The 23672-nt window shown below is 43.5% G+C and overlaps 1 protein-coding gene across 3 annotated transcripts in view; it reads left to right on the top strand.

Moving 5' to 3' along the window:
• The window catches only part of DNAAF9 (dynein axonemal assembly factor 9), a 127892-nt gene that overhangs the window by 48730 nt on the left and 55490 nt on the right, over window positions 1-23672 (top strand). For 2 of the 3 annotated variants that reach the window (XM_042980827.1, XM_042980826.1), the window contains exons 10-20: window positions 637-772; window positions 4513-4594; window positions 5575-5611; window positions 9927-10014; window positions 11382-11458; window positions 13237-13281; window positions 13654-13699; window positions 17153-17264; window positions 17835-17905; window positions 18840-18890; window positions 20020-20107. In XM_042980827.1, the coding sequence (XP_042836761.1) occupies window positions 637-772; window positions 4513-4594; window positions 5575-5611; window positions 9927-10014; window positions 11382-11458; window positions 13237-13281; window positions 13654-13699; window positions 17153-17264; window positions 17835-17905; window positions 18840-18890; window positions 20020-20107 (833 nt within the window). The remainder of the gene's footprint in view (window positions 1-636; window positions 773-4512; window positions 4595-5574; window positions 5612-9926; window positions 10015-11381; window positions 11459-13236; window positions 13282-13653; window positions 13700-17152; window positions 17265-17834; window positions 17906-18839; window positions 18891-20019; window positions 20108-23672) is intronic. The other variant, XM_042980828.1, reaches the window with a different exon arrangement.

Here is a 23672-nt window from a genome sequence, read left to right as displayed (position 1 = left end):
TCATTTGGTGACTTTTGCAAGAGTAATTTGAGTGAAATGACTGAGGGGGTCAGTTGAAGTGGGCTGAGAAAAAAGGAAGTAACAGCAACAACAACAAAAAAAAACCACAAAAAGACAAGTCTAACCAAGAGAGGAGACAGAAGAAGGGGACACATGCAAGTCAGGTGGATGTGGTAGTGAGGACATTCGTAGCCCTACTCTCCTCTTCCCATCCTAAAGGCTACTCCAAATAGTTAATGTCTCTGTTGCCTGCCTACAGTCTATCACAACTGCTATCATCCTTTAAAATTTGTTTCCACTAAAATGCTATTGTGTGAAACTGGATTCTTGCTCCATCTCTGCACCATGGACAGCAGACTTACAAAACTTTCTCCTTAAGAAGTAGGACAAGCTTTTCTGAAAATATAAACCTGGCTTGGATTTAGTTATGTCCCTAAATGATCTCTATGGGTCAGTAGGAGGAGTCAGAGACATCTGGCATCCATTCCCACCCAGTAGGGAGTGTTAGGGGGGCTGTATTGACCACTTTGCTCAGACCGCAGGACACCACTCTGAAAACCCCAAGAACCCACTCACTGGGAAATTGTCCTAGCCAGGAATCTCTTTTCTAACCACATTTCTGGTTTGCCACTCTAGCCCTAATAGGCAGCCATTCGTTCTCTTTGGTAATCACTCCACACGAGAAAACCTGAACGCTGGCAACTTTAACTTCCCTTCTGAAGGGCACCTGGTACGCAGCACTGGTCCCAGTGGGAGCTTTGCCAAACACATGGTGAGTGGCTTGACTACCTGGTGTTTAATTGGTTTTATTATTAAATAGGAAAGAGGGGAAGTTAAGGGTAACCTTTCTGGTTAGTGTATTGATTTAACCTTGAACTTGAAGTTGTTTTTGGAGTGAAGTGATTGCAAACTGACTGTATTTATAGAAGTACTAGGTATAATTTGAAAACATCATAGTTAATTTTTAAATATTTGAAGGAAAAAGGTTAAAAAATACTTCCACAAACCAGACTCTTTAAGTTGTCATAGTAGTATTGTCAATAGAATAAGAATTTTAAATTAACTTGGAAATAGAGTCATCCAAGCCTAAGTTTGTTTTGTCTTAACTGTTACATTTCAGGACATAAACCTTGAGGGTCACTGTTCTTGTATTGAGGGTGCCAGGGAGAAGACTTTTGCATTTGGTGGTAAATTGTCTACTATGTTCTTTTAAAGGAAACATTAGACTGAAATGTGAGACTCTAGTGATTATAAAAGTCCATGGAATTTTGATTATTTTCAGAATGTTCCTGACAATCAGGAAAGCTGGGGAGGTAGGTACTATTGTTTAGTTTTGACTGGAGAACATGAGACCTAGTCTCTCTGGACTGAAACCTCAAATCTGCCTCCAAGCCAGTCAGGAACATAGGGCTGCTCGAATAGATATGCTGTCAGGATCTTACTGCCCTGTAATGGGAGGGCTCAGGCCTCATTTCAACCCCCCAGAGCACCCTTGGAATATACAGAAAATGCCAAATGGCATAGGCTTCTTTGTGTAATCTTATTTGTTGACTCTACATGTTAAATTAAAACTTAAGGAGACTAGCTGATTTCTGCCTCTGGGAAGATGGAGTAGACCTACTTCTTCCTATTCCTTCTGCTAAGTACAACTGAAAACCCTGGACACTATATATAAAAGAAACATAGGAGGGTAGAAGAAGTAGGCTGGCTGAGGACCTTAGGACCAAAGGTACAAAATGGCAGTGAGTTTTCTGGGCTTCCTTTTTGCCTATATATCCCAGACTGGATATTGGAAAGCTGACAACCCAGAAATGCCAATAGGCACAGACCTAGAAAGCCCTAAGTAAAGCCTCTTTTCTCTGGTGGAAGGACTAGGAAGGGGACAGCCTAACAAGACAGAAAACTTTCAGGGTGCCTGGGTGGCTCAGTCAGTTAAGCGTCTTACTTCGGCTCAGGTCATGATCTCGTGGTTTGTGGATTTGAGCCCCGTGTCAAGCTCTGTGCTGACAGCTTGGAGCCTGGAGCCTGCTTCAGATTCTGTGTCTCCGTCTCTCTGCCCCTCCCCCGCTCATGCTCGCACTCGCTCCCACGCGCGCTCTCTCTCTCTCAAAAAATAATAAAATAAACATTCAAAAAATTAAAAAAAAAAAAGAAAATTTTTAGATAACAGCTATTCTATTCCTGCCAAACCCCTCAGAAAATATTTCCATCTACCCCTGCCAACAAGAGTTGAGTGAAGAGCCTAGATATCCACCCTTGCCAGGCTGTAACAGGACACCATTACCTTACCCCCACCCCTGTCAGTATTAGAGAAGGCCCAGTAGGGGGCCATGACTTTCATCCCCACTGGGCACCAGTGAACCCTCCCTCCCCCTGCAGTATCAGTGGAGACAGGGGAGCCTTGGATGTACACCACTATCCAGCAGTAACGAGGTGTTCTTCTTGGGGTGGTATCATTGGAGGCCAGTGGAGAGTCAGGACTTCCACCACCACTCAGCTATAACAAGGCCATCACTTACCCATAGTGTCTGTGACTCTCCCAAGCCAGGGTGGTGTCACTAGAGGCATACTGGGGAACCTAAACTCCTATTCTGCCCAGCAGTAACAAGGAGCACACGCTCTCGAGCGTGCGCATACACACACACACACACACACACACACACACACACACACACACACTCTGGGTGTCAGTAGAGTCTGTGTGGAGAACCTGGACTTAACGCTCCTACCAGGCGGTAACAAAGCAGTGTGCTCCCCTATTCACCCACAGAAGCAGTGTCAAAGAAGGGCTACTAAAGTGCAAGATTTCAGTAAGATCCAGGGTAGACTTCCGCTTTCGGTGCTAACACATAAAGAGCTTAGAAATCATCTCTCCCACCCTTACAAGAAAAAAGCTAAAAAACCTAAAACCAACAACTTTTCTTGGGCTCATCAAAGAACTGAAGTCTCAAGGCAAATACACTCCAAAACATAGAGCGGTGAGTCGAGAGAGTCACAGCCAATGTCTGCTTACCTGGAGCAGAAGCCACATGTAAATAACAATTTTGATGAACTCCTGGAGGCTGAATATGGACTAGAGTGAGAGAGGAAGACTCCTGCAGAATGTAGGGAGGGCCACACACACTTGTGGGTTTAATTCTTTCTGTACACCTACAACTGCTCTTCAAAACAATCTATTAAGTTTTTTTTAATTTTCCAAGTTCTTTGTAGAACTTTTTATAATAATTGGGGACCTTTATTTTATAAACTCAGAAACTTAATGAGGTCAAGGAACTTATATGAGATTTGATCCTGGGATGGAGGTGGGGGGTCTGCGATTATGACCTTTCATCTTCATTCATCTCTTTTTCAGTGTAACATACTTACCCTTTCCACTTCTGTGCCATTTATGAATAATTTACAGATTAATCAGTGACAGGTAAAACATGCAAATCCAGATTATCTGAGTAGTTGTACATTATATATGTAAATTCTCTTGTACTGATTTCTTTTAATGTATCAGTAAATTAGATGTGAAATTTACTTATACAAATTTATGATATAATCTCAGGAAGCTGGTTTGAAACACATGGCATCTTTAAAAAAAACTTGAGTTAGGAGAAATTTGGAGTCCAGGGAACATGTTTTATTGAGGAAATATGTCCATTAACCAACAATTAGAAATATGTACATGCATTTTTATTTGGGATCATGGCAATATTGATCATGTTCATGATGGTGAATTACAGAGTAGTCATAACAAGTCCTTAGTACAAATCTTTGGGTTCACGGTGTTCACAATATTACAGAAAAAATGCCATGCATTCTCTTGTGACTTCCTTAAACGTTGGAGTAGAAGGAATATTTGTGTCACATTTTGCTATTTTATTTTAATATATTGTGCTAATTTCTTTTCCTTTAGCTCCTATAGTAGCATTATTTTGTTGTTGTTTTATACCTGATATCCTGGGAACCCTGATGAGATGCTGGATTTTCACAAGAGAAAAGGACATCTTTATCTACTTTTGTATAAATGAACTAAACAAAGAAGAATAAGAGTTTTTAAATCTAGGAAACTTATTTTCTTTTCTCCAAGGCCTGTGTATAGAGATGAAATACAAATGAAGATGGGGACCTGGGGAGCACCCTCTTTGAATTTATAGCTCCCCCACACATCTGCCTGTCATGTTGGCCAAGGTCCTCACTGTGAAAGTTCTAGACTATTAATGGAAGTCAAAATCCAAGCATATTTCCTCTTTTCCTTCTAAGATGTGAATTCATTAGCATCATGGGCTGACCCGACAGCAACCTCACAATGTAGCCAAGGTTAAAAACACACACACACACACACACAAAATACCATTGGAAAAACAACAGCTAAACGTGACCTTTTCCTCTGTGCCTTTAAAAAATAATAAATCAGCTGTTGGTGAAATAAAATTGATTTCCATTAACTATGCACTTTTCATTTCTCTAACAGTACACACCTAAGTCCCTGCTCCTTTTTTACTCTTACTTTTTTCTGACATCCAGGTAGTACAGTGTGTCTCACCGAAGGGGCCCCTTGCCTGTTCAAGAACATACTTTTTTGGAGCTACCCACGTTCCTTACTTGGGTAAGTTCTTGTAAGTTATCATCTCATCAACTTACCTAATGAATACTTTCTCCCATGAACTAGATGAAAGTGGACTCACAGTTTACTGCTTTCCTCAGGAGCTTAAGATACCCACTTTGTCAGCCTCCAACTCCCTCTCTGATTCCAGAAGGAGAGTTGATGTGCCTAACACATGTCTCAAAGAATGTATTTCAGGAGGAACAGTTATCAGCTCAGGATGTATATAGTTTAACCATATGTGAGACCATGTGCTCAGTGTCAGAGGGAAGGCAAAGATGAGTAAGTCCTAGTAGGGGATAGCAGGAGGTGTGGGCTACAGTGGGACTTTGGATGACTCAGCCAGATGCCTGCTGTTCTGTGAGGAAGGACCATGGTAGAAGGCTACCTGTGGACTGGGAACATTCACAGGAGCAAGTGTTCCATGCTGCAGGGCCATCCAGAAAGGTTAGGCCCACTAGAGCTGCTCTCCTTGCTAGGGTAACTAGAAGTTGCAGACATCCAAAGAGGTATAGAGAAGAACCTCTAGAATGAATGAGGATCTCAGCACTGTTCCACAGAGGGTATAGCAGAAACCAGGTTTTTACCTGGGTGTTGCCATATAAGCCAGAAGATTCTGAAAGAAGCATGATAATTAAGGGTCAGCTAATTAAGGAGACAATGAAAGAGTCAGAACTGAGCCTACTTAATTATACCTCTTAATTAAAAAAATTAAAAACAAAGGCAAAAACATTCCAGAGCCTGAAATTCCCCATGTCTTCTCTGGTGTTTAGTGGTGACAAAATCAGCGTCAGGAGTGAAGGACTAGGAGGATACCGGGCGAAGCTGGGTTTCTCTCTTGTGTGTGCTTGTACTGTATTTAACCTAAAAGAAAAAAAAATGTAATTCTTGACATCTTCAAATTACGAAATTGTAGTCTCCTTGTGAAATGTTTGCATGTCTTGTGATCTTGTCACACTTAATTCATGGTTCTCTTTTCACAGGTGATGAGAGTAAGCTGCCCAAGAAAACTGAACAAATGTAAGTCTTCATTTCTATCTTCTTTTTTCTTTTTTTTTTTAATTTTTATTTATTTTTGAGAGAGAGAGATACAGAGTAAGTGGAGGAGGGGCAGAGGGAAAGGGAAACAGAATCCCAAGCAAGCTCCACACTGCCAGTGCAGAGCCCCGATGCGGGGCTTGAACTCACAAACCGTGAGATCATGACCCGAGCCAAAATCAAGAGTCGGATGCCCAACCAACTGAGCCGCCCAAGTGTCCCTCTGTCTTATTTTTTCTTTCTCAAAGTTGAGTTACTCTGAAGAAGTGGCTGTCCCACTTTGAGATCAGCAATGGGTGGGAGTGAGCAGAGTGAAGTAGTGAGCAGAGCTTTAGTTCCCAGCCCCTGTCCCTCAGCATGGAGTCCTGCTGTCTTTGATATGTGCTCCTCTCTCCAGAACTCAGAGACTTCCTCTCTGCACACCCATACATTTCAATGGCCTGACTCTTCTATGTCTTCTACATAGTACATTTTTTATCAGAGGCTTTCCCACAAATAAAACATCCTAAAATGCATTGGGAGAATCTGTGAAACCCCATCTGGTCTGAGCAGTGTTTCCTCTGGAGTTGACTCTCAGGCTTAGGGATCAGAGCTAGGATCTGAACTTAGGCTGTGCAACTTTAGAAAGGTCCTAGTGTTAACTTCTCTCCCCCCACATATAACAGGAAACCAAAGATAAGAAATAAACTCATTAATGTTTGTGTTAGTCTTCTTGGGCTACCATAACAAAATATCAGAGATTGGGTCGCTTAAACAGCAGAAATGTATTTTCTCACAGTTCTGGAGGCTAAATGTCCAAGTTCTAGGTCCAGCATTGTTGGTCTCTGGTGAGGCCATTCTCCTTGAGTTGCAGACCACCACTTTTTGCTGTGTCTTTACCTGGCCTGTCCTCTGTGCTCTAGTAGAGAAACAGAAGTCTTTGATGTCTCTTCCTCTTCTTATAAGGATACCAGTCCTACTGGATTAGTGCTCTACTCTTATGATCTCATTTAACTTTAATGACCTTCTTAAAGGTCCTATCTCCAAATACAATCACATTGAGGGTTAGAGCTTCAATATGAATTTTAGAAGGAAACAATTCAATCCATAACAATGCTGGAACTACTGAATTCCAAAAAGGAATTTTCCTTTAGAAATACATAATAGAGTTCTGTTATTACCTAGTTAAATATTCCAACATAAACTACTATGGTCTAGACAAGTGCTTCCCAAAGGCCAATAGTGACAGGCCACAGAGAATCATCTAAGGATCTTTTTATAAATATATGATCCTCAGGCTATAGTAGTTCCCAGAATTACCCCTACCCCTCTGGGGTAGGAAACACTAAAGTGTATTGGAAAAAATATAACGTGAGGAATATAGTCAGACTACAGAAAATTTGGAAAACTGAAAAGAAAGTAAGAAAAATAAGATCGGCTATAATTCCTCCTCTTTGGCACTACCCTTTAATATCTTACTGTGTATCTTTCTGGGTGTTTAAAAATTCTACATTTAGGTTTTGTATAGTGGTAATTAATGTGTGTGAAGTTTTTTATTTTTTATTTTATTTTTTGTTTTGTTTTTTTTTTTTTAATTTTTTTTCAACGTTTTTTATTTATTTTTGGGACAGAGAGAGACAGAGCATGAACGGGGGAGGGGCAGAGAGAGAGGGAGACACAGAATCGGAAACAGGCTCCAGGCTCCGAGCCATCAGCCCAGAGCCTGACGCGGGGCTCGAACTCACGGACCGCGAGATCGTGACCTGGCTGAAGTCGGACGCTTAACCGACTGCGCCACCCAGGCGCCCCTTTTGTTTTGTTTTTAAGAGAGAGTAAGATCAGGGGGAGGGGCAGAAAGAGAGGGAGAGGAAGAGAATCCCAAGCAGATTCCACAATATCAGCACAAAGCCCGATGCGGGGCTCAAACTCACAAACCATGAGATCATGACCTGAACCAAAATCAAGAAGACACTCAACTGACTCAGCCACTCAGGCACCCCAATGTGTGTGCAGTTTAAAAAAAAATTTTTATGTTTGTTTATTCTTTAAGAGAGGGGGTGGGGAGAGAGAGAGAGAGAGAGAGAGAGAGCACGAGCAGGAGAGGGGCAGAGAGAGGGAGACACATAAACTGAAGCAGGCTCCAGGCTCTGAGCTGACACCACAGAGCCTGACACGGGGCTCAAACTCACAAATCTTGAGATCATGACCTGAGCCAAAGTCAGATGCCCAACAGACCGAGCCACCCGGGAGCCCCTGTGCAGTTTTTAAATGTGTGGATTTTCTGCACTTTAGCAGCAAGTCAACTGCGTTCTCATACGTTGATGGGTATATATAATCTTGCTTTGTATCTGCTGATACTTTTATGCCACCTGTGCTTAGCCACTGGATCTTCATTCTGGATCTTTGGCGTTTTTCCTAAACCAAATACATTGGTGCCCTGTTTCAGGGACTGGTATTGAGGGGTGCATGGGCCCATATCAGGAGACTTACTGAATCACAGAGCTGGTAGAACTTGGGCCTTGTGGAGTCCTAGGGAAGGCAACAGCAGTGCCATCTAGGCATGGAGCAGACTCTTCCCTTGTCATGAATCTCGGTCCTCCCATTCAGGCCATTTTGAGTCCATAACCAGGTACCTTTGCATTCAGCTCTTATCTGAGGGTCTGTATAGGAGAAGGCCAAGAGTGGGGAGACCTGAACAGTGTTGGTACTGAATGATGTCTGAATCAAGCTGGGTGGGGAAAGGAGGAAGACCTATATATGTCTTTGGTGTTGGTGTTTAAGTGTGGAGGATTGTGGTTTTACCTGGAAGTGGCCAAGCTCATTGTCAGTGTCCCTGCCAGGCCTACTTCATACCAGGATGGATCCCTCTCTCATGGCCTGGCCAACAGTCTTCAGGATATGCTGATTCTTGGAGCTATCATTTTGTTATGTATACTTTTTCTTTCTTTTTTTTTTTCTTCTACCCAACTCAAATCCTTTACCTATAATGTAGAGGTGTGGTGCAGGAGCCAAAGAGGAAATTAAAGAAGTTGGCAGTATGACATGGCACAGTAGAAAAGCACCAGGCTGGCATCAGACCTGAATTCAAGTCTGCTATTCGTTTTCTGTTCCATGGACAACTTATTCCACCTTCAGAGGCCCTACTTGCTTCTTCTGTCAGAGGAGTTAGATCAGATCATTTCTGTGTTCCTTCCTGCTTTCCAATTCCTGTCACCTTCCTTTACCTGTTAAGAGATTCTCAGGCATAAAAATAGACTTTTCTGTAGTAGTCTGAGGCAAGGCTTTATCACTTTCTTGCCAGGCACCTCCTTTGCATTTCAGGGCCTTGTGAATGAACCCCTTCTGTCTGTAATTATCCTGATAAGATCCTGGATCTCCCTCCCCTAAAGCGTGATTCTCAGCCAAGGGCAATTTTACTGCTCCTCTCCCCCCAGTCCTACCCCCGACTCCCAGAGATGGTTGACAGTGCTGGAGACATTTTTGTTTTCCCAACTGGGGTACTGCTGGCATCTAATGGATAGAGACCAGGGGTGCTGCTAAACATCCTGTAGTGCACAGGACTGACCACATGACAAAGAATTAATTATCTGGCCCAAAATACGGAGATTGAAAATTTTTGCTTAAGAAGAACCAGTGTCGGATTTTCTAGGGACCTTCATAGCAGTCTCAGTCTGGCAAAGGAAGAAACCTTCTTATAATCACTTTGGGAAAAAAAAAACTTTATAATCACTTTGGGAAGTGAGGAGTCCAAGAGAAAGAACAAGATTGGCGGGCAGGGAGCAGGGAGGCTTTAGGAAGAGAATGTTTCCCCTCAGAAACATTCTCTATTCTCTAGAGCAGGTAAGCTACTTGTAAAGTGGTCTGCAGCTCAGAATTTGAATTTAGGTGGAGCTCATCTTCTCTAGTAATCTCTCTTGCCCCTGAGGTCTCCTACCCTGAGATTCCAGTAACAGCCAGCCCACAGCAGGCCTGGGAGAAGATGACATGAAGGTGTGGTGTGCTTGGTCCTGGAAAAGCAAAGTCTGTACCATGACACTGAAGGCGCTAGGGAACCCATAGAGTTCTCTTCTGTGGGATCACAAACAGGGAAGGTTGGTCTTCTGAGCAGAATTAAGAAGAGTTGACTTTTCTGTCATGGTTTCATAAGAGCAAAGTGTATCTCAGGTATGGGGCACATGGCTTTAAAAGGTTTAGAAATCAATGAGTTCTGTTTTTGCACTTTTCTCATTCAGTTCCTTAGGGAATGTCATTTATGTGCATGCAGCGTTTATTGAAACCTTATGATGCTGTAGTTAACCCATATTTTTTTGTTCTAAAGTAGGCTCTTGTCCCAGGTGTATGCTGCTGTTATTGAGGCTGTTTTGGCTGGCATTGCATGTTATGCTAAAACTTCCAGTCTAACAAAGGTAATTTAAATACCATGTTTCTCTTTCTTTAGTAGTTATTTCAATGTAAAACTTCCTATCCATCTGTTTTGGCTTTGGATACCTGGTACTACTCAGTTTTGTGTGAGCTCGGGCCTCGGTGGAGCTGGCACCAGACACAGAGATGCCTGGAGAGCACTGGGCTTCTGTTGCCTGTGACCGAAGTGTCGTTTGTCCTACGAAGGACCACTAATCAGCACTTCTTTGTAGATCTTTGTAGATCTTTGTGTTAAAGAAAATCATTCTGTAGCATAGTGTTTTAATTAATAGCTTTTAAAAAATCCTTTTAAAAGTTAAAAATAAAGAAAAATATAAAGTTAGGTAAGTTTGATTCTTTAATGTTAGGGAGAGAGCATGCAAGTGGGGGAGAGGGACAGAGAGAGAGACTGACTCTCAAGCAGGCTCCATGCTCAGTGCAGAGCCGGATGCAGGGCTCGATCCCACAACCCTGGGATCATGACTTGAGATGAAATCAAGAGCCAGACGCTTAACTGACTGAGCCACCCAGGCTCCCCAAGTTTGTTTTGAACTATATAGTGTGATTTCCTATAATTTAGTGTTAAAAAAAAAAAAACCTAAAGATCAGAAAATCTTACTTGCCTTTCCTAGACAAGCACATGTGTTCTCGTTCTCTGACCGTTCTCTTCCTTGCTGTTTTGCGGTTAACCTGCCCTGCTGAGTTGGATTCCTATATCTGACCCAGTAAGGAGATGAGAAGAGTCGGCTTGATGCCTCCCAATGCCAATAGGACCTTTCCTGAAGGAAGCCATTTGACATTGGAAAGGTTGTGTATGATGTAGATACCAGAGACACTGTAGCCGTAGTCACCAGCTCCCTGCTATCTCCCCTCCTCACTGAACTTGAATCCCTGGCACAACTTGGGATTTCTCAACCCTTTAGCTGAAAGTTTAGGCACTATCAGTTCTCATACCTTTGTTTTTTTAACTGATCTTTTGTGAATCTAGGTATTTGAATATTCTTAGCATCTGACAGAAACTCCAAGGGCAGTAGTCTCTCCCTCAAGGCCAGGGGAGAGGGGGGGAGAAAACACTTTTCCAGACCTCACAATGGCATCATCTCAGCTGGTTACAGTTCCCAGCAGATCAAGTTCCAGTGCCCACCTGCCTGAATGAAGTGTTTCCTGTGAACCCAGCCCAAAGAAAGCAGGCACCTGTTTCCCTTAACACAATGTTTCCACTTTGATCTATTGATGTATACAAAGCAGTCATGTAGAGGGGAGGGGCACAGTGTTCTCCTGGCCAAATGTTAGAAGGGTACTTCCCATCAGTGATGTGTACTCTTTCCTGCTGTGAAAGCTCATTGTCTCTGTTTTGTCATTGGTTTTACAGGCCAAGGAGGTAGCTGAGCAGACCCTGGGATCCGGGTTAGATTCCTTTGATTTAACACAGTTTAAGGCAGGCCTACGGTAAGCAATGACTGCTATTTTATATAAGGAATTATTTTTAATGTTCATTTTATAAAGACCCTCTTCTCCCTTGTATTTGATATTCCACCTTCTCTTTGAGAAACGTTCTAGTAAAATAAGGGGATGTGTGAAGGAGAAACTCAAGATCAGGGCTTTGAGAGGCCAAGGAGCCTAAGATGGAGGAACTGTATGAGAAAGAGTCAGACACATTCCTGATGACTGAAGGGGAGGCAGATCAATACCAGAGGTGTCGGAGACCTGAAGGACCCAGGTTCACAAGTTAGAAAGGTGAAGCTGGGGACATGAGAGGTGAAGCTTGTTGGGTCGAGGTCCCTGGGCACGAGAAGGCAGTCACTGCTTAGAAGAGCCTGGCTCTGGGCCTCCTTGCCCTCTCAGGTCATTGACACCCTGAGCCGGTGTCAATGTCATCATTGTCAGCCGGTGTCATCGCCCTGCCTCAGGGGCTAGATGCTGTGGGAATTGGGCTTGCTGGCAGTCTAAGCATCACACATCTCCTGGCACATCACAGAGGCTCTCTGTGTGGTCTGTGTCCATAGCAAAACTTTCATGAACCCACTCCGCCTAACCCTCTGTACCATATGAGGACCACTAGGTGCACTTTTTTTGCAAAGGAGACCGAAGACCCCAACATTGGGGAATTTCTTTAAGAACTCTATGGGACGTGCCCTGTGGTGCCTCATCTCTGTACCCCACATTTTCTTATATCTATAGCCCTGGGTAGTGAGAAGGAGTATTGAGAACAATAAGTCAGTCAATTGATCTAACAAGAGTTCTATCGCTGTAACTCCAGGAGTGGAGGGAAGAGCCAGATCTCTTTGGTGCAAGGCTTAAGGTTCCTTTCCTGTGGGTCTTCTGGATCTTGTAGCTCAGGCCCTGAGAGGAAGGGGACAGAAGAAGTTCGTTCCCTTAAGGCCTTGCACTGGCCTGGATTGTCTGTTCCTGGAAGACCTGAGTTTGAGAAAGCACCTTTGCTTTCCAGCTCTGTGACTTTGGGCAAGACAAGGAGCTCTCTGAACATCTGTTTCCTCATGTTCCCACTGTGCTGAAAGACTAGGCATGTAAACGTTAGCTGCTGTTGCATGGGGCTCTTCTGTGTCACCATCAACACAGCTGGCCTATTCATTTTCTCCTTTCCTCAGGGCCTTGCATAGGCCACTCAGCCTCTCCAGGACAGGCTACCTTTCAACCCCAAGGCCTTTTAGCCCCGGGTATACCTCCCAGCTGGAGGAAGGATTGGCAAGGAACGAATACCGGGCAATAGGAGAAGCGTCTCCCATGGCCAGCCCTCCATCTGGAGCCCCACTCCCTTCTCTCCACAAGATCACTTTACTGAGTACCCTCACACTACATCAGATTAGCAAACCATCTCCCAAGAGGAACACAGGATTTGGCCTCTGCTTGGGCTCTGAGCAGAGATGGCAGCTTGACCCAAAGGTAGTAAAGAAGAGCAGGATTAGGACAATATGTCACAGCTGTCATAGCTATGGGGCAGGAGGCCGTGGGCCACTAGAGGGTCTTCCCAGTCTGCAATAGACCGTAGTTCTGTCACATGGTTCTCTTGTGCTCTGTCCAAGAGTCAAGGTAGCCCTGAGAATCTGCACAGAGGAAGAGCTATGACGAGTGAGACGCTGGCCCCACACTTGGGAAGGGTGCCATGAGGGCCCAGCACAGGTGCATTGCAGCTGTAGGTGTCTGGGGAGGGCACCAATGCTGTGGTCACCAGGAGCAGACTGACTTCTTTTGTTTTGGGTCTACAGCTCCAAGATGACTTTTCATATACATGCTGTGAATAATCACGGAAGGTAAGTGTATGTTTGTGGTGCATACTCATTTGGGGCAAGTTTTAGGAACAAAGAAGAAGAGAGAGGCTGTCTTGTAACTGCTGATGTGGGTGGTCTTCATAGAGTTCCACACCTGGCAACAGCATTATGCCAGGGTTGGGCTTGGGGCTGGCTACATTCATCTGAGACTTTCTGCCCTGAGTGCTTCCCACTGAAGCATCGGGCATGGGGTAGGAGGTGGACCTGATTCCCTCCAGCAGCCTATGTACTAATTCTACTTACATGCAACCCAGTGCCTTGAAAAGCCCTGAAAGAAATCTAGGTCTGTGGGTTGCCGCCAAGTTGAGAAAAGAGAACATTGTAAATGTAATACATATCTCTTTCCTCCTCTAGGATTGTGCCTCTGGACAGTGAAGATAGCTTATATTTTGTGAAGACGGTAAGCAGAGCTGTTTTAAGTCAGCTGGCAGAGAATGGCCTCTAGAGGGACATCTGCAAGGGGTGAGATAGGAGGATGTGGGATTCTTGGGCAGTCCCTCCCTTACCTGAGGAAACTGGTCTATTCGCAGGAGCATTTCAGCTGCAGAGGGAGTGGGGAGCCTGTGCTTTCTGAGGGTGCCCAGGCAGCTGTGCCAGGCCCACCACATCATACCCCCATGCCTAGGCTCCCAGGGTCCAGAGTCTTAGCTGGAGGCTAGGACAGACACTTCTTCCTAAGGTTAGGAAGGTTTCCTCTAAGTGACTGTGATTGCTCTGACCTCATATGGAAATGTGAGCAGAGGACAAGCCTGCCTCAATACAGGCTGAGTTTTCAGTGGCTTCTCTGTGTTCCACAGCCTGTGCTGATGCCCTTATTAACAGGGGTCTGTGAAAATAAATAAAAACAAATAGATAACAACAACAACAACAAAATGGGGCCTAAGCCACCAGTGAAAAGGGTGGTCAGAGCACAACTTACGGACCCATGTGCTGGGAGCACACTGATGGGCCATTTGGATGGTTTACAGATGTAGAAATATAGGTCCCCAGGTGAGCTGACTGGCTTGGCCTAGGGGAGCAGTTTCTCGATTAGTTGCTCCTGGTCACAAGCCAAGTCCTCCGTTTATCCCAGTGCATCCTGATGTGTAGATGATCGGCAAGCAACGTGTGAGAGGATAGTGGCCCATCCAGCCAAGAGTCTGGTTGAAATAGATATGGGCACAGATTATGCCTTGAGTCTGTTCTACGGCTACTGCCCAAGCCTTAATTCCAGTGAGCTTTTAGTCACCAGGAACTTGGTGCACAGGTGTGGATGATTCTGTGCAGATGCATGCCCACCACCATCACCAGTGGAAAACAGTAGTGTTATCTAAAGAAAGTAGTACATGGGGCGCCTGGGTGGCTCAGTTGGTTAAGCATCTGACTTTGGCTCAGGTCATGATCTCACGATTTATGGGTTTGAGCCCTGCACCGGGCTCTGCGCTGACAGCTCAGAGCCTGGAGCCTGCTTCAGATTCTGTGTCTCCTTCTCTCTGCCCCTCCCCCACTTCTGCTCTGTCTCTGTCTTTCAAAAATTAAAAAATTAAATTAAATTTTAAAAAGTAGTACAAGAGGGGTAACTTTAAGGTTGTAATTTCTCTTTTTATAATGTATCTGTTCCCTCTATCTGTCACCATTTCGTATTGATGTTTGTTTAGATTTTATTAATTGACATAATCAAGATGCTAGGAAATGCTTTCTGATATTAAGTGATAGTACTTTATCTCCTTGCCAGACGTTAAGCCCTGACTTCTCTACTTAGACTGTCGTGCAGTGCTTTGGAAGTGCTTGGCACAATAGAAGGTAGTCGGGAGTCCAGTGGAATCATACTATTGTGTTAAGTATGCATTCAGCAGCCGCTAATGAAATAAGAAAGAAGAGAGAAGTTGTTGTTTTCAGTCCAAATCCTGTCCTCCCTTCCAGGCTGAGATGAGGTTCTGCCTTTTAATTTTCTCTCTCCCCTTCCTCAATATCAGAAGCCAAATATGAAAGTAAGGTATTGGGTATAACCCACAGAATTGTCTTCCTGATTGATCTAGGAACCAAAGTGGTATTCTCATTGCCACTTAAGAGAGACCACATAGCCCAGGAAGGTTTTGTATCGTTAGATGTTTAAAATTCTTTGGAGCAGATTAAGATAAAAAACCTCAGTTGTCAGACCTACTCAGAAAGCTAACTAAAACAGGGGCGCCTGGCTGGCTTAGTGAAGTGTGTGACTCTTGATCTCAGGGTTGTGGGTATGAGCCCAGTGTTGAGTGTAAAGATTACTTAAAAATAAATCTTAAAAAAAAAAAAAAAAAAAAGAGGGGCACCTGGGTGGCTCAGTGGGTTGAGCATCCAACTTCAGCTCAGGTCACGATCTCACGTTCCATGAGTTCAAGCCCCGTGTTGGGCTCTGTGCTGATAGCTCAGAGCCTGGAGCTGGCTTCAGATTCTGTGTCTCCCTCTCTCTCTGCCCTTCCCCTTCTCTTGCTCTGTTTCTCTCTCTGTCTGTCTCTTTTTAAAAAATAAAATTATTTTAAACAAAAATTTATTTTAAAAAAGAAAAGTTAACTAAACTATAAAAGCCTACCTGTCACTTTTGTACATTCTTTTTTCATGATGACATGAGAAATTAACAACTTTGGCTTTAACTCTGTTTTTTTCCTCAACTCTTCTGCTGCTTTTTTGTGTTTGGGGATCTAGCAATTTCTTCAAGAGCCCCAGGTCTCTTTTGTCTCTGTGCTGAGGGTGGTGCAGGGGTCCCAGGCAAGGACAAAGATGTGTGAAGGTGGGCTCTGCTTCAGGAGCTCTGCACCTGGGCATTCATTCAGCAACGTCAGACCAGGAGGAGACGGTACCTGAGAGGGCTCCTTGTGCCACTCATCATGTCCCTCACCAGATTTTCAACCTTTCTAGACCCTGGCTCTGGCTCATACTATTTTCTGCATTTCTTCTGCTAGATTCCTCCCTCCCCCCCCCGCCCCCCGAATTGTTCCATTTTCATTAGTTTTAATATAAATTAGGACTTACTTACCAGATATTCAAGAACTCTGTTGCTCCAATTTTTTTCCAGCCTGCTGAAGGCTCTATTTTATCTTGCCATAAAAACTTATATAGTTTTCTTTTAATTTTCTTGGTAGTGAAAGAAGCATTTGCAGGTGTCAGTATATACCCAGAAATATCCATGAAGACTTGTGTACTAAATGATTGACTACCTTTCCAGGCTTGTCCAGAACTTGAGCCCAAACCAAAAAAGGAGTTGGTGAGCGTATTGATGTGCCAGGATGTAAAGAGTACGCGAGGGTACAAAAAAAACCCTGGAAGAAACGCCCTCAACTCTGAGAGGCCAGGGCCTCATCACAATTAAGAAGGAAGGCTGTTATGTTTCTCTTAGGGAAGATAGACAATTTGAGGGACTTTATAGAAGAAACATAAAAATACTCCACTGGTCCAGAGCTCCAGGATGGCTTATTCAGTTAAGCATCCAACTCTTGATTTCAGCTCAGGTCATGATCTCATAGTTTGTGAGTTCAAGCCCCACGTTGGGCTCTGCTTTCTCAGTGCAGGGCGTCCTTGGGATTCTCTGTCTCCCTCTCTCTCTGCCCTTCCTGCTCACACTTTCTCTTAAATAAATAAACTTTAAAAGAAAAATGCTCCTCTAGCCCAAGTGTGTCTCTGATGCCGCGGCAGTTGCAGAGATGCCTGGGTAATGCTGAGGTTCTCTCCCAGTTCTGAGATGTAGTTCAGGATAACTTTCGTTTTCCTTAGAAACTCTTGAGTATTGTTTTGAAATGTGCCTTAAAGCAGCATTTTGTGGTCTGTTTCTTAAAGGTCTCTCCCTGAAAGTTTAAAACTGACAACTGGCCTAACTCTGTTTTCTCATTTGATATAGGCTTGTATGACTGTCTATGACATTCCTGACTTGCTGGGAGGAAGGGGGTGCTTAGGGTCTGTGGTCTTCTCAGAATCCTTTTTGACATCTCAGATCTTGGTTAAAGAAAAGGGTAAGTGTTTATAAGAGGTCTTTAGAAAGCAAAACTTGAGTTTTTTTTTGTTTGTTTTGGCAAAATAAGTTATATATAATTTCATAGTACATATGTATATATAAATCACATATAATAATTATACATTATTGTATATTGTGATCTAATTATACATAATGTGTTATTAACATTAATATATAACATTATTTTCACATATACAGCCTTATTGGTAGTTAGGAAGAAACAATTTTAAATAATAATTAGATCCTTTTTTTTTAACCTTTGCACTACCTTGATAAAAATTAAAAGTGTAGATAAAAAGGACTGATTCCCAGGACTCTTCATTTAAATGTGTAATTCTATTTGTTGTAAGAAAAGTAATAGAGTTAATATCACAGGGAAAACTTTATTCCTCCCCTCTTAGTCTCCCTGTCCCCAGATGAGGAGGTTTTCAATTTCTGAGGGCATAAGATTTTGTATACTAATAAGAGGATCCCTCGCTCCTGAGAAGGGGAGGGGGTGTTAGCTGTTGGGCCTACAAGGTGGGCCAGGTAGTGAGCAGTAACTAGCATGTCTGTGGTCTTCCTGCAGATGGCACTGTTACCACAGAAACCAGCTCCATAGTCCTGACAGCCGCCATACCCAGATTCTGCTCCTGGCTGGTTAGTGTTATTCATCCAATGGAAGTGGACTTAAATGTGGAGAAATCGGGGAGAACATCTGAAGAAGAGCCTCTTCATTAGGTCCCTGGTGGGGTGTCAGATCCTAAACCAGCTGTTGTTCAGGAATGGAAGTTTTTATCTGAGCTCTTTGTGTTTATGCAAACGAACCTAGTTTCTTTAACTCTCTCCTAATCTTGGGAAAGTGCCATACGAAAGGAACTAAATGATTTCGGTCCCTGTTAAATTATTGAAAGAAAGACATTAACACCTTCATGTTCCATATGAGGACACTGAGGCTAAAAATTGACCAGCCTGTCTAAAGTCACACAGATAGTGCGGAATAGATCACGTGGCTCCTTTCTCTGGTCAGAATGGTTGCTGCTGAGTTTTTACAGCAATGATTTCTCTACATGTGGAAGGGTCCCATCTGCACCAGTGGGACTTGGTCTGAAACTGTGGTGCCGTGGGACACAGAAAGTATGACAGTAATGAGTGAAGTAATGGTCTAAGTACCTATTTTAAACTCTGTTTATATTGTTTCTACAATTCTGACATGGAAAGGGAAGAATCAGCCTCAGAGATGAACACATTTAAAGGAGAATGCACTCAAAATATTTTAATATGTTCTCTTCCCTTCATCCTTACAAATAGTTGTTTTTCCCTGAAATATAATTGGAGACAAAGACATCATTTCCACATATTGTAGGCTCATTTAGCTGGACCTCAGGTCCCAGTGAGAGAACCCACCATGGCTTTGGGCTCTAAGACTTGATGACTGGCAGCCAGCCAACTCTGCCAGCCATCAGGGCCTGAGAGCATGGGATTTGGTCGAGGGGCTGCCCTGTCTCCTGGAAATATTTGAACATGGGGGAAACCTAGCAGAATTTTACCCTTGAAGTAGGAAACTGAAAATTTGCACTCCTCTTGGATACAGGTAGAAGATAATGAAGTAAAATTGTCTGAGAAAACCCAGCAAGCAGTTAAGGTAAGCAGCCTTTTTATTCTTAATGTTAACATTATATCAAAATGAAATGTAAACAATTTATGAAGATAATTTGGAATATTTCATTGTAGAGCTGATCTGAAGGATATGTTCCTCTCTGTCTCAATTCCTGCTTGCATTCTTCCCCTCCTGGCAAAGCTCTAGAAATAACCATTTCTCTCTCTCACTGCCCCTCCCCTGCTCACACTGTGTGTCTCTCAAAAATAAACAAACATTAAAAATTAAAAAAAAAAAGTAGGGGGAGCTGGCGCCTGGGTGGCTCAGTCAGTTGAGCATCTGACTTCAGCTCAGGTCACGATCTCGTGGTCCATGGGTTCAAGCCCCTTGTCCGACTCTGTGCGGACAGCTCAAAGCCTGGAATCTGCTTCAGATTCTGTGACTCCCTCTCTCTTTGCCCCTCCCCCACTCATGCTCTGTCTGTCTCAAAAATAAATAAAAATAAACCTTAAAAAAATTGTTTTAAATAACCATTTAATGGGATGCACAGTTAGAGGGGATTTGTTCTGGCATTTAGGCCTTTTGGTGTGTTGTGGGTTTTTTTTTTTAATGTTTATTTATTTATTTTGAGAGAGAGAGGAAGTGCGAGTGAGGGGAGGAGCAGAGGGAGAGAGAGAATCCCAAGTAGGTTCTGCACTGTCAGTGCAGTGCCCAGCGTGGCCGTATCTCACGAACCACAAGATCATGACCTGAGCCAAAATCAGGAGTTGGACGCCCAGTTGACCAACCTATCCAGGTGCCTCTGGTGTGTTTTTTTTTAATCTCCCTGTACTATTACAAGCAGATCTTAGGTTGACCTAGACATATAGAACTGAGAGGTCAAGGCTTTGGGCCAAGGAGAACTGCTTCTAGTGGCTAGAAATCCACTGGAGCATGAACAAGCATAGCAGCATTGGTGCCTGGACTCAGAGAGGACCTCACATTCTTTTCTTCGGCACAGGTCAAGAATGCCAGTAACATGACAAAGAGCCAGGCAGTGCCAGAGGTGTGGAAGAAATTGGGTATATCTGAGGCTACTAAGCAGCTTTGTAGATAGACAAATGGGCAAAACTTTTGATTCTGTGAATGTTTATGCTATAAATCATTTACTTTTTGTGATTGCTTGTTTTTAAAGGGGGATGCCTGTTTCCTGGGCACTTTTCTAACAGGAGGAGAAGGAGCATATCTTTATTCCAGCAACCCACACTCCTGGCCTGAGGAAGGTGAGCCAGCCGTTACTGTTCTCCTCCTGACTGTGTCTGGGTTCCTCTTCTGCAGGTATTGGCATGGGTGTTGTGATAAATAATACATCAGATATTTGAAAAGACTTGTTGGCATAGAAGTATTTTCCTACAACCTTTCTCCTTTTATCCACCCATTTTGCAGATAGGAAACTTGTGCTCTGAAGGGATGGGCCCAGAACCACAATCTGGTCCTTATGTTGCCTCCTGAGGCTTGTTCTCAGAATGGGCTAGAGCCGTAGCATGTTCAGAAATGGAATCTGTGGACCAAAGTCTGGATTCGTTTTCTATTGCTGTATAACAAATTACCACAAATTTAGTGGCTCAAAACAATACATGTTTATGATCTCACAGTTCAGTAGGTCAGAAGGATTCATGTTGAGGGTCTCATAAGGCCGAAGTTAAGGCATCAGCTAGACTAGACTTTTGTCTGGAGACTCTGGGGAAGAATGTGCTCCCACGCTCATCTAGGTTATCAACGGAATTCAGTTCCTTCAGACTGTAGTACTAAGGTCCCTGTCTTTTTGCCAGCTGACAGCCAGGACCATGCTTAGCTCCTTCTTGCAGAGGTCTCCACCCTGTGACAGCCCTCCCCCATCTCAGCAATGAGAACCTCCCTTGTGTTGTTGAATCTCTCTTATGCTTCTGTTCTGTATAAATTCCCTTTCTATACCAGCCAGAGAAAACTGCTTTTAAAGAGCTTGTTGTGATTAGAAGCCCACTCAGATATTTTCTCTTTTGCCATATAATGTTACATGAACACAGGCATAACATCAGGAGATGAAGGTCACGGGAGCCACAGTCTACCTCTGGCCCCCCATTCATCCCTCCCACGTGCAAAATACAATCACCCCTTACCAAGGGCCTCATTTCATTATGGTAATAGTTCAAAGTCCTAAATCTCACCAGCTCACAAATCCAAAATCTCCTCATCAAGATCATGTAAATCAGGTGTAGATAAGCTCTGGCATGTAATCCAGTAAGTATAACTGAACACAAGTCCTCTCCAGCTGTGGCCCTGTCGAACTAAACAGACCAGTTATCTGCCTCTGCCTTCCCAACACCCAAGGTGGCACTGGTATAGGATAACAGTTACAGACATTCAGCTTCAAAAATGGGGGAAATAGAAAATAAAAAGGAGTCATCAGCCCAAGGTAGCTTTGAAATGCAGCTGGGCAAACTCCAGAGTCTGGATTAGGTTTCAAGGCCTGAGAATAGTCCTCCATAGCTCTGATCTCTGCCACCTTGGCTCTTGGTTTCAACTAAACCCTTAGTGTTCCCCTCTGGGCTTGTGGCTACACCTTGGTCATCCTTCCTTTTTTCATAAAGGTGGCACTTTGTAGCTGAGTTTTATCAGCCTGCTTCTTGCCAGTAGAATTTTGAGAATCCAGTAATCTCTTTTGATTTACACTCTCTCTGTCCCTTTCAGTCCAAGCTGGCAGTATTTTCTGCTGACCCAAGATTCTCAAGAACCTTGTTGGTTTTGCATGGATTTCTTGGGGATTCATTCCATGCTCCTTTTTGGTTTCCCCAAAATAACATTTTCTTAGTCCTATTCTTTCTCTGGTTGATACAGTCATTTTGTAGAGGAAGAGTTGTGACTTACTCCACAAATTTCTCAACCTCTACTATGCAAATCCCCTTTCTGGATAATTTTTTCTCCTTGAAAATATTTTGTCCAGTGGCAAATTCCTCTCTCTGTTCTCAGATTACTGGCTCAGCTTCTGCTTCTCCGTTCACGGAGGAGACAAAGCACAAGGAGTTTTGGTGTTCCACAAAATGCTGGGGGTAGTAAGTAATAGCATTTGCTGTCATGACTGTACTACAGCCCCTGGTTGCACTTCTGCCTATCTAGATCTTGGTGCAGAAGACCGGTGTTAGGAACCCTTGTTGAGGGCAGCGGGTGCGTCACAGTGCCACTAGCCTTGGGGCAAGATTGCATAGTGTTTCAGAAGCAAGTTGTAGAGGCAACACAGAGGTGGTTGTGCTCTGTCATAGTTGAGCCAGTTACAATATTTATCAAGGATGTTTGCCAAAATTAGTTTGCACCTTCTTAGCAAAGGGCCTCGTTAGAAAAATAATTTTAAATTGTATTGAGTTTTCCTGCAAGATTCAGTGTGTCCTGAGGTTTCCATATAAAGGGCACAGCCAGGGATTTCTGGAGCCCTATTAGTCACACTCTTTTGAGAGTGCACTCTTAGTTTCAGAGGGAAATGTAGTTTGAATTAGGTGATTTTCTGAGGCAGAAAAATTAAATAGGAGCAGAGAATTTAAACAGGAATCTCCTCTAGCTATCTGTTAAGCTTTTTGCCACTTTGGAGCTCAGGTCAAGTGGGGCTTCGAGTTTGTACCACTTAGGGCTCTCAAGGAAAGAGAACACAAAACATGTAGGGCTCTTCTCGGGCCTTGGAAGGGGGCTTGGGCAGGTGAGGGGTTCTGAAGCTTCGGTGTCATTAGGGTCTTGGTGAGTCTCTCTCTCCTTGAGACTATGATGAGCTTGAAATTTATCTGTTCCCATTCCCCAAAGGCATTTAAAAAGCTCTTCATGTGGGAGGGGGGATGGTCTAAACGGGTAAGGGGCATCAAGGAATCTACTCCTGAAATCATTGTTGCACCATATGCTAACTAACTTGAATATAAATAAAACCATAAATAAATAAAAATAAATTTAAAACGCTCTTCAGCATGCATTGTCTTAATTGAGCTTCTTGTCCTGAATCCCATAAGTGAAAACTTGACTGAGGTTACAACTGCAAGTTCAGGTAGCTCTGGAAGGTGAACTAGGTCGGTCTTTTTTTGTTTCTTTTCTTTCCTTTTTTTAAAAGTTTTTATTTTATTTATTTTGAGAGAGAGATCGAGCGGGGGAGGGTCAGAGAGAGGGAGAGAGAATCACAAGCATTCTCTGTGCTGTCAGCACAGAGCTGAGCTGAACCCAAGAGTTAGACGCTTAACCCCCAGCCACCCAGGCGGCCCTCACAGTGTTTTTCTAAAATCTGGACCAGGTCTTCTGATTCTCAGTCCAGGGTTGGCATTTCGAACTACATATAGACAAGAATAGTACTTTCTTTACTTTGAAATGCTTCCAGCTTTAGAACCTTTTTCCTTCCCCAGTTAGTGACTTCTGCATCATAGCAGCTTCCTGTTCATTTATGTCCTTCATGTGTCCTTCTCTTCCCCACCCTCAGGGTGCCCAGCTCGTAATCCTCAGGAGCCTGCTTAGGGTTTTACCACATATGCCTATATCCCTAAACAAAGTCTTGTTTTTGAGTGTAACATATATAATCACACACTGTGTATTCTTCTGGGACTTGCTTTTTTTTTTTTTTTCTCCTCACTATTCTATTCCTGAGACCCCCCAGATTATTATGGGTAGCCATATAGTTCATTTACTTTCATGGCTCCATAGGATTCTTTTATATGAAAATGTGCTGTTTATTCTTTGACTGTTGATGGTTTTTGAGGTTATGGTTTTTTGCTATTGCAGACAGTCCTGTCATGAGCCTTCTTATACCTGTATCCTGGTGCACATGGCACCCGGAAGATGCCT

The sequence above is a fragment of the Panthera tigris genome, chromosome A3 (genome assembly GCF_018350195.1).
Source record: "Panthera tigris isolate Pti1 chromosome A3, P.tigris_Pti1_mat1.1, whole genome shotgun sequence".
NCBI lineage: Eukaryota > Metazoa > Chordata > Mammalia > Carnivora > Felidae > Panthera > Panthera tigris.
Note: the sequence above shows the minus strand (reverse complement) of the source record. Positions and strands in the feature narration are given on the sequence as shown.